Here is an 11,126-nt window from a genome sequence, read left to right as displayed (position 1 = left end):
CTACTAATTTAATTATTATATAATATACACGCTGGGAGGCAATAAATATAATAACGCTTTTGTGAGACCATAAGTCAATGACCCGGTCCTAATACTAAAAGAGATGTTGTACAACAGCGTAAAAACATAAAACAGTAACTTCACTTCATCAGCAACGGTTAACGTTTGCAACGTTTTCTATCCAGGAGACTAGGAACAGGAAGTTGCGCAATTCAAACTGATTGACAGGTCGTACGACCAATCGGAAACCGAAGTCTGAACTAAGGCAGCCAATAGAGGGAGAGAAGAACGGCGGGACATCCTGTTCGTGACGCAAATTTTCACAGTCAACATCGGAAGCTCCACCTTTTGTGTTTCCCGCACCGTCAATCAAAATAGAAAAAAATAGACTCGATTCAGCGATCGCAGCCCGCCTCCGAATAATATAATCATGCTTGGCGTGTAATTAAATCGAGATTTTTTCCTATTAAAGTAATTCAAGTAATGACTGGTATGTAAGACTCAATACGTTTCCATTAGACGCATTCCGCAGCCCTGCCTTAGCTAAGCTAATGCTAATGCTGGCTAAGTGTGTAGGTTTGGTTTGCTAATCTCTTTGCAGTTGTGCTAACTGTTAACATTAGCCAGTTAGCTTAGCCACTTCTGAATTTTCCGATTTGTGTGCAGATAAGCAGCTCAGTTTGTCGAAGTATTCTTTGTTGTGATCGGAGAGTTGAGCTGGCAGTACGTCCGACTGAGCTGTTTTGCTTCGTGTCCGTGCACCGTGCCTGTGTACAGCGCCCAAACAGCCGGGGAGACAAGAGGAAATGGCTGCCTTAGACGTGGACAGCAGTCAAAGCGAGTTTCTGCAGCAAGATGGTAGCAGAGGAGATCAGGTACTCTTTTCCGTTTCGTCTCTCTCCTTCCTTTGGTAGGGCTTTTTGTTGCCGTAGCTGGACGCATGGTGCTTTTGTGAAGTTCACACGTTTTTAAATTTGTTGTTTAAAAAAAGTGGTACTTCCTGTGTGGCTCCGGACTAACGGCCACCCCCTTTTCTCCTGTTTGAACCCGCCCATTGTGGGTAGGCCAGTCCGCCGTCGCCGCTCGTTCTGCTGGCGGCCACCTGCAGCGAGCTCGGCTCGCCCTCCTCCCGGGGGGAGAACAGGGCTGCCGCTGCCGGGGTAAGTCCCTCACACACCGCCTCCCGACCCCTCATCTGCCCGCCTGCCATCTAACCCCCCATCTGTAACTCAGTCCAGCTGGGGGGGAAAGGCGAAATTCGTCATGATCGGTCTGACCTAAGTGGACTCTGGATCTTAATATTTTGTCTCGCAAAATAACGAAAACGAGCCTCGTAACCATCTTTTTTTTTTTTTTATCTAATTCTCATTTAACTTTATTTTGTTTTCAGTTTGGTTTGTAATCAGCTAATCAACCGAGCTGAAGTCGCTCTGTGACCTTTCCAGTGCAATGTTTTGATTACCACAAAATCACCGTGTGAACCAAAAAAAAAAACAACAACAACAAAACACCATGTTTATTTGTATCCAAATGATTAAAATGTACATATTGTTTATTTAATTCTAAACACTGCATAACATTTGCACCAAAACAAAATCTTGTCCCAGACGCCATCGTTACTTTAACAGTGCTAGCCTGGGAGGCTTCTTCATATAACAACCTAATGTTCATGCCAGCAAGTCGCAGATGACCATTCATTTTCTACATTTCATTGATTACATTTGTCTTGTATGTATTTGATATATATACCTTGTAATGCGACCTTGAGCTTTGGAAAGGTGCTGTATAAATAAAACTTCCCTTTCTTCTTCTCCTTCTTTGTCTATGTGAGAAACAGAGCCGTGTTTTCAGCAGCAGCAAGTGATCTAGTCTTAATTCCATGCAAATTAGGTATGACGGGTTAAATTGACAAATTCAAACAAATAGCTCGAATGATTCCTTGATTGAATCCTGTGGTCCGACGTTTCTTCGGTTCTCCACTCAGTTTTAGTTCCTACCTGCAGTTAATTCCCGTTTAGTGTTTGACATGCAAATGTGGAGGAAGTTCACCTTATCCTGTCCTATATAACCTTTCATTAAACATGTATAGAGATGTGAAGAAAAATAAAGCTTGTTGTTGCTTTTGATGAGTTTATATACCTGATATAGTTAGTTTGCTTTGCCAATCTGCCAACCTAGCTAGTACATAGCCTATAATGTAACGCTGAACCCACCTCGTCTGTGAACACGTAATTAACCCCTAAAAAAAAAAAAAACCTTGCTCTGGCACTTACACCTCTACTCTGCACACTTTGCTTTTTCTAGAACTCAATTAAAGATCTTGTATGGTAGCACTACTTGTATTGTTCTCTGCTAGATATATAGCTTTGCTTGTATTTCCTCATTTGTAAGTCACTTTGAATAAAAGCAACTGCTAAATGAATAAATGTAAATGAACAGTGCACGTGTACGAGTGACAACAATAGCACTTGCCAGATGCCCATAAAAGACAAACTATAACTTGGTGCTTGCTAGTGTGAATGTAGGGTTGTGTGATATGTTGATACATTCGCTAAAGAATCTCTAAGTGGTGTCTCTAAAGAATGAATTTGTCAAATTATCTTATGTTTAATGGCATTATCAAGTATGATTTCAGCATGGAGTTTCTCAGGTAACATATTAATCTTCTTTTTCTCAGGCTGCAGAATCAGGATCAGTGCAGCTAACAAGCTCATCAGAAAGATGGGATGGCGTCAAGGATGACTCAAGCATTGTGCAGCTGCCTGGTGGGGGCATAGTCACCTCCAATGGGCAGTATGTTCTTCCCATTCAGGGCCTCCAGAGCCAGCCCATATTGTTAACATCAGGGACAGACTCCTCCGCCAACGCAGTGCCTAACATCCAGTACCAGGTTATCCCTCAGATCCAGACAAGTGATGGGCAGCTGGGATTCTCTGCTTCAACAGTAGAGGCTGCCTCGCTGGCTCAGGATGCCTCAGGGCACATCCAGATTCTCCCTGATGGCTCTCATGCCATCAGTGTAGCCAGCACCAGCACGACGGGCATTCTCAGCAACAGCCCAAACCTCATGGGCCAGACTGGCCAAGTGCAGCAGATCCAGGGAGTCACTCTGGGAAGCTCAGCCTTTAACAGCCAGGGGCAGGTGGTTGCTAACGTGCCTGTGGGTTTGCCTGGAAATATTACCTTTGTGCCCATTAACAGTGTAGATCTGGACTCACTAGGTCTTTCTGGGGCACAGACGATAGCCACGGGGCTGACCGCTGATGGACAGCTAATCATGACCAATCAGACGGTGGACAACACAGAAGGCTCAGAGAAAGCAGGAGAACAGCTATCACAGCAAACACTAGTGGTCAACAACACTAATGCAGCAGAGATGTTTGTGCCTACCACATCTTCCTCATCATCATCAACTTTGTCCTCGCAGTTGCCCGCCAGCACAATCGATGGTACAGGTGTGCTGACGCAGGGCACGCCTGAGCAGACTGAAGGATTTCTTGCTCAGAGCCAGGTGCAAGTTTCCACAGGGCAGCAGGTGATCCAGCTGCAGCAGGTGCCGCTCCAGAGCAGTGACGGACAGCTGGGCCAGCAACAGGGGCAGCAGGCTCTCCAGAACGTCCAGCTCATCAACCCAGGAACCTTCCTCATTCAGGCACAGACCGTCACACCATCAGGCCAGATACAGTGGCAGACCTTCCAGGTAGGTACTTGGAGTGAGAAATAGTTGAGATATTATTACGGTTGGCATGTCCCCTTAAGTCTGTTTCAAGATATTTAGACAAATGAGCCCAGCGCATATAAAGTAAACTGTATCATTGCGTTTATTTTTTATAAACTACTGATGGCTAAGAGCTATTCTCTCAAAGTTTACTAAAAAAATTCAAGACACCACTGTAGTTTTAGGTGGTATACAAAAAAAGAGCAATTATACTATGAAAGTAGAAATAGGTGACCAGTAAGATCTTTTAAAAATTTTGTGGCTTTATTATGTACTATGCCAAATTATTCGTTGCCTTTCTTTATTTTTGTCTTTATTAAATATTCTGGTTTAATGTTTAAAAGGAAAATATGGCATTTTGTATTTTCATGTCTCGCTACTGAAAATAGTATTGTTACTTAAAAGTTTATTACAACACGTTCTTACAACAGTTGTAGCTGCTAACATTGAAAATTAACTTTATTTTGTCTTTGCACTATTTTTCCAGGTTCAGGGTATTCAGAACCTCCAGAACCTGCAGCTCCAGACAGCCCCAGCCCAACAGATCACGTTAGCCCCAGTGCAGACCCTCTCTATAGGGCAGGGAGGTACACTTAGTACCACTCCTGTTAGCATCAGCTCTGGGCAGATTCCCAACCTGCAGACAGTCACAGTTAATTCAGTGGATCATGGGCTCCAGCTCCAGGCTGATGACACAGACAGCCCTGGAGGTAATGCTATTGCTGCCTCATAAATTTCAAGATGTCTTTATGCAATAGACTTGTCTAAAATTGTGTAAGATGTTTATAACAGGACTGACAGCCCTGTGAGCTTATACAAAGGAATTGTCCTTTGTGGTTGGCTTAAAATTATGTGCAGGCTGTGTCTGTGTGTGTGTGTGTGTCTGTGTGTGTGTGTGTTTTTATTTAACAATGGAATGAAATGTGGACAGCTGAAGTAGACGACCCAATTTGACTTTTCGTGGAATTGCTAGTTCCATAATGGCAGAAAAAAGATTTCTCTTTCTCTGATTAGATATTCGGATAAAGGAGGAGCCAGACTCAGAAGAGTGGTCTCTTGCTGGTGACTCCACTCTGAATACTAATGACCTGTCTCACCTGCGTGTGCGCTTAGTAGAAGACGAGATGGAGGGTCTGGGCCAGGAGGGCAAACGGCTGCGCAGGGTCGCCTGCACCTGCCCCAACTGCAAAGAGGGAGGAGGAAGGTAACACATTCAAGCCTATTATCTTTAGACATGGCTGAAGCACTATTGAAGCAATAGTGAGAGCATTACGTAAAGCCAAATTGTGACATTTCATGCGTATAAACTGCTAGTATTGTATGTGTTAGAATTCTGACCATCAAATCTAATGTCTCATGCTAATTACCAGTTCCTTCAGGCGATAATGCACTTACATTTTGCAGTCCATTATAGGACATGTATGTACATTTGAAATGCTCGATTACAATTATTACTATTTTCTCCGACCACAGCTACACCCTCCCTACATGCTCTTTGACAGGCCTTTTACTATGTGATAAACCATTGTACCACTGTGAAATGCACCACACTTGTGGTTTTGCATATTGTAATGGGTTGTTCCTCAAAAACATGCAATTACCCTTGCACTAGATGTGCCTTTAACAGTGAATAAGCGATTAAATGCTCAATCATGGATTTGTCTGTTTATTTTGATAGCATGTATCTGTTGATTGTTGATCACCCACTGGTTATAACAATTAAAAAAGAAACAAGCAATTTAAAGTCAATTTAATTAAAGTTGTAGCTGTTTAGTCTTGCATTCAGATCACATCTTGTTCATTTTTTAAAAATTGCCAGTGAGCTTACCTAGTGAGTTCCAGTGCTGGTGTTCTCGGTTTATAAAGTCCCTGACTGTGACATTGTCGTTTTAGTTTTGTGTGTGAACTCGACAAACCTATGACCAACCTTATGATTTTATGTTAATCTTACTAACACTTTTTATGTATACTGAGTATACTAAATGACTGTGTATAATATGTATATGGCACTTCTTTCTTTATAACGTTGTGTGCATGCTTTGTGCTGTAGGGGTGCCAACATGGGGAAGAAGAAGCAGCATGTATGTCATATAGCAGGCTGTGGGAAGGTGTACGGGAAGACATCTCACCTGCGAGCTCACCTGCGCTGGCACTCAGGAGAGAGGCCTTTCGTCTGCAACTGGATGTTTTGCGGCAAGAGATTCACACGCAGCGATGAGCTGCAGCGACATCGGAGAACACATACAGGTACCCATGTCATATCCTCTTCTTTCTTTCTCCCTTTCTTTCTACAGGCTATACAAATTGTGACCAGCTTCTAGGGCTTGTTTGTTATATAGGCCTAACCTGCTGTACAGTGTAGCACAGATGGATATGGTGGTTGCACTGTGGTAGTGTCTGATTTATTATCAACTCAGGACCTTCTTCTCATCTTCACCAATGTGCACTAGTAAAATTCATGTAACAGCTTACTGGATCTGCTACTGATCAATAGGTTCTGAGTCCAAATGATGGCTCAGCTCAGTTGTATATCAATGTAAAGAAAAGCATTTGCCAAATGAATAAATGTAAATGTCTTAATAGATTTATCAGACATTTACATTTGTGTACCTTTTCTTTTTGAACAAAAGTTAAACAGCACTAATATTGTTAAATCATGTGGTAAATTTAACCAGAAATTACATTTAGACATCGAGGCTACTGTAATATCGGAATATTTCATTAATTGAGGAGCCATAAAACATTACCCCTAATCTTAGTTATTAGGGGCCATTATTTAATTGTATGCAGTAATAATTTTGGATATTTTTAAGAATATAAGAAAAGCCACAGAGCTTCTTATTCCTGTACTTCAAGCAACTTATATATATATATATATATATATATATATATATATATATATATATATATATATATATATATATATATATATATTACATACAGTACTGTGCAAAAGTTTTAGGCATCCTATTTTTTTTATTTATTTATTTTTTTGTACAAACTTTGTTATAGATTTTTTATTTTATGACTTCTGCTTTATCAAGTCAGTAGAAAAACATTTTAGATTCCCAAACATTAGTTTTCCAGCACAAAATGAATGTTGCAGAAAAATGTTTGTATGTCAGTAAAGAAAGCAGCATATTATGTAAGAGACACTTTTCAGATGAAAAAAACACAATGAAGGCTGCTGGGTTTTTGCTGCAAAAATAAGAAGCCAGTGTAACAGTCAACATCTCCAGAAGAACCGAGGCTGGTTCTGCAACTTACAGCTCATTTCCTTATAAAACTGCACTAATTCTACCGGAGACTTTTTCTGAAAAAAATTCTTTATTTTATTTAGTCATACCACATATTGACTTTCATTTACTACTGTTTACTGCTCTTTAGGGTATTTTGTGTGTGTGTGTTTGTGTGTGTATGTATATGTGTGTGTATATATATATATATATATATATATATATATATATATATATATATATATATATATATATATATATATGCACACACAGTACTGTGCAATCCACTAATATGGGCACCCTTTTAAATATGAGCAAAGAAGACTGTGATAAATTTTCTTAGGGTTAGATAATTTACCTAACCTACATCATCACAAGTTGGGTTTGGAAGGGTTTCAAGAAAAAGCCTCTACTCTCATCCAACAACAAACTCAAGCATCTTCAGTTTGCCAGACACTACTGGAAATTCAAATGGGATCGGGTTCTATGGTCAGATGAAACCAAAATAGAGCTTTTTGGCAATAAAGGCCAGAGGTGGTTTTGGTGCACACAGAGAGGTAGCCACATGGAAAATTACCTCATGCCTATGGTTAAATTTGGTGGTGGCTCTTTAATGTTTTGGATCTGTTTTTCTGCCAGAGGACCTGGACATTTTTGTAAGGATACATGGCATCATGGATTCTTTCAAATATCAACAGATATTAAATGAAAACCTGACTGCCTCTGCCTGAAAGCTTAAAATGGGCCATGGTTGGATCTTCCAGCAGGACAATGATCCAAAACATACATCAAAATCAACACAAAAATGGTTTACTGACCACAAAATCAGGGTCCTGCCATGACCATCCCAGTCCCCTGACTTGAAACCCATAGAAAACCTGTGGGGTGAACTGAAGAGGAGAGTCCACCAGCATGGACCTTGAAATTTGAAGGATCTGGAGAGATTCTGTATGAAGGAATGGTCTCAGATCCCTTGCCCTGTATCCTCCAACCGCATCAGGCATTATAGGAGAGGACTCAGCTGGTATCTTGACAAAGGGAGGTAGCACAAAGTATTGACTAAAAGGGTGCCAGGAATTGTTGCACACCTATATTTAACAAAGATATATATTTTTCTTTTTTTCTCTTGACCACCACCTGAACATGACGTAATAAAGTTAGATCATGACCCATTCCTAAAGCTCCTATTCAGATATTTTCAGTATATATATTAATAACTGTTTTACAATATTTGTGTAAATTATACCCTTTGCTTCTTTGGCAGGTGAGAAGAAGTTTGTGTGTCCCGAGTGCTCAAAGCGCTTCATGCGAAGTGACCACCTGGCCAAACACATAAAGACGCATCAGAAGAAGGGCAGCAGCGGCGCAGTGGTGGCAAGCGTGGAGACCTCTGCCTCCTCTGACAGCATCATCACCTCAGGAGCTACCACACTCATCCTCACCAACATCCAGCCAGGTACCGTACAGGGCCTCGCTACCGTTAACGCTACTGTTAACACGTCCAACTCGCAGGAGCTGCTCACTACAGCAGAGATCCCGCTTCAGCTAGTCACCGTCGCAGCCAGTGAACCTGCAGAGTGACGTGGACGCACAGGAGCTGTGCAACTAACACAGATGACTTTCTCAGTTGTCAGGAAAGAAACTGCTTCACAAGGATTCAAGTACACTTTTTATGAAACTGCCAAGGTTATGTTGCTTTGGGCATAGTGTCATTATTATCTTCTCCTGTCTCTTTTCCTGGATATCAGTTTGACCACAAGACTCCTCTCCCTCAAATTTATCCTGCTTTTTATACCCACACAGATTATTCTCATTTACGTAAATATATCCATTTACGTAAATGCACATATATAAAAATATATTTTACAAATATAGAATATCGATTTATGTTTGTCTGCAGTTTTTTTATGGCAAGAATGGAACAGAAGAAAAGCGTCGAAAGTGGTTTCCATAAAAAAAAAAAAAAAAAACACTGAAATGCCTTATTTTGTATCATACTCATGTTGTGTACAAAGGTAGAGTTGCTGACGAGCTTTAAAGCAACTGTTATGACATGGATTTGTTTGAATGGGAGTAACCTTTATAAAGGAAGCCAGGTCTGGTCAATGGGAGTGATGTTAATCTAATGTTGTGGCTAGTGTAGGGTATGTTGTGGCGTTAGTTGGCCGCACTATAAGGGAGGATGTTCAGGGTAGAACATTAGAATGAAGTGTGCCACTCTGGTGCTGGGCGTTATGAAGTTCTTCATGTCCAAATGTGTCTTTAATGTACGTGTTTCTGATGCTTTTCTCTGAAAACATGCATATATATATATATATATATATATATATATATATATATATATATATATATATATATATATATATATATATATATATATATATATATATATATATAAAATTTTTTCAATGTGGTCCTTTTTATTTTATTTAGTCCAATCAAGGCTCTGCGAAGCTTTTTCTCTTTAAACTGAAGCGTTGTGAAGAAACTTATAAAAATGAAAAACAATCAGTGTAATTAAAAACATTTTTTTTCTTCTTCAACCTCTTACAGTTGATCAGATGTTATGCATTTGTTAAGTCTTTTTGAGCAACACAATATTTATATGAGGCTTTGCATAGTAAATTGGTTTTGTGGTGTCTACATCTCTTCAATGAGCTTTTTATTATTATTATTATTTTTTTTATTTTTTTTTTTTAAATATGTATAATAATTCCAGTATGTCATTTTTTCTAAGACTGAACTATCTAAAGTGAATCATTATCAAAATCATTGGATATGTAATGGGCAGATTTGTGGTCTAGAAATTGGTGACATGTCAGTGTCGCATAAAGAGGATGTGATTCGTCTGGACGTGCCTGGAGTTTTATCTCTCTGGGTTGTGCGTGTGTAGAGCTGTACCACATGGTGATCCTTTAGGAATAAGGAGTGCTCGATTACAGGGGTGCTGTGCTGCCGGTGTTAAAGCTGTTTGGACCAAATTCAATCAAATCACTTTTAAAATGCTCAAGAGACAATGTCTGATACTTCAAACCACAATGTAACGACAAGAAATATCCAGTTTATTTTTAGGCCAGCCAGTTCTGTACAAGAAACACAGAATTTCAACCTGTATCGAGATTTCTAGCTGCATGATGGATCTGATGGGTTCTGCAGTAATTTGATTGACTTTGTTCTGATCTGCCATAGCCATGTTAGGAGGAGGCTGGGGTACTCCTGATTTAAGATCCTGCTCAAAGAGGAAAAATGTCCATTTCATGTGCAAATAGACTTGTTTATTATATATATATATATATATATATATATATATATATATATATATATATATATATATATATATATATATATATATAAAATATGTTATATACTCACAGTTTGATAATGAACTTTTTTTTATGAAGAGAGCATAACTCTTTTATATATTTCACAGGTTGCTGAAGGACATATTTTTTGCCCTCAGTATGCAGTTTGTTCTTCAAGCGATGGTGTAGGAGTATTTCCCTCTTTATCTCCAGGATTGTTTTGCACTTTCATATGATGGATTATTCCACATAATCCAGACATGAATTATGAGTTCACTTGCCAGTCTGTTTTTAGGAGTTTCAGCTATTAAGGATGAGAAATTTGAACATGCTAATGATGATCCATGCTAAACTACCCAACCTTGCTGAAACGGATAACGTTATACTTAAGTGTAATTGATGAAACACTATTTTGTTTTCTAAATAATATTTTTTTTTCTATTTCCTTCTATTTGCATTTTTAATATGTTGCCCTAGTTTGTGAGGTCAAATATAATTTCGTTCACTATAAATAGCATTGTAACGTTGCTTGTATTGTTATTTGGTCTTTTTTTTTTTTTTCCTGAAAAAGCTTCAAACTATTGTACAATGCCCACTTTTGAGGGCAGCTTTTTATTTCACACTAAAATGACTAAAAAGAAGTCTGGTTGTCAGGTCTCCTATTTTCTCTCCTATCTGAATTTATATGTTTCATATAAATTCAATTCATACATATTTATATGATAGCTTTTCATTAAATAGCAGGTTTTATTACAGAACATGAAATGAAGTGTTCATTATCACACACACACAGTAGGTGTTCTGTAGAGAACCAAGACTTTCCATGTAGGTGTTTTTAAAAAAAAAAAAAAAAAAAAAAAAAAATCTTTT

The 11,126-nt window shown here is 39.1% G+C and overlaps 1 protein-coding gene across 5 annotated transcripts; it reads left to right on the top strand.

The window, feature by feature from the left end:
- Positions 1 to 310: 310 nt before the first annotated feature.
- On the top strand, positions 311 to 10,897 carry sp3a (sp3a transcription factor). 5 transcript variants are annotated; one of them, XM_017470562.3, is made up of 8 exons: positions 311 to 490; positions 667 to 875; positions 1,065 to 1,160; positions 2,678 to 3,700; positions 4,206 to 4,428; positions 4,733 to 4,922; positions 5,769 to 5,965; positions 8,219 to 10,897. In XM_017470562.3, the coding sequence occupies exons 2-8, from the start codon at positions 807 to 809 to the stop codon at positions 8,533 to 8,535; spliced, it is 2,115 nt and encodes a 704-aa protein (XP_017326051.1). In that variant the 5' UTR covers positions 311 to 490; positions 667 to 806; the 3' UTR covers positions 8,536 to 10,897. The 5 variants fall into 5 exon arrangements, with proteins under 5 accessions (XP_017326051.1, XP_017326050.1, XP_017326053.1 ...); XM_017470561.3 differs by having other exon boundaries at positions 311 to 572; XM_017470564.3 differs by having other exon boundaries at positions 311 to 875; positions 4,835 to 4,922.
- Positions 10,898 to 11,126: the final 229 nt, after the last annotated feature.

Source organism: Ictalurus punctatus, chromosome 6 (assembly GCF_001660625.3).
Source record: "Ictalurus punctatus breed USDA103 chromosome 6, Coco_2.0, whole genome shotgun sequence".
Lineage (NCBI taxonomy): Eukaryota > Metazoa > Chordata > Actinopteri > Siluriformes > Ictaluridae > Ictalurus > Ictalurus punctatus.
This window is presented reverse-complemented; position numbering and strand designations above follow the sequence as displayed.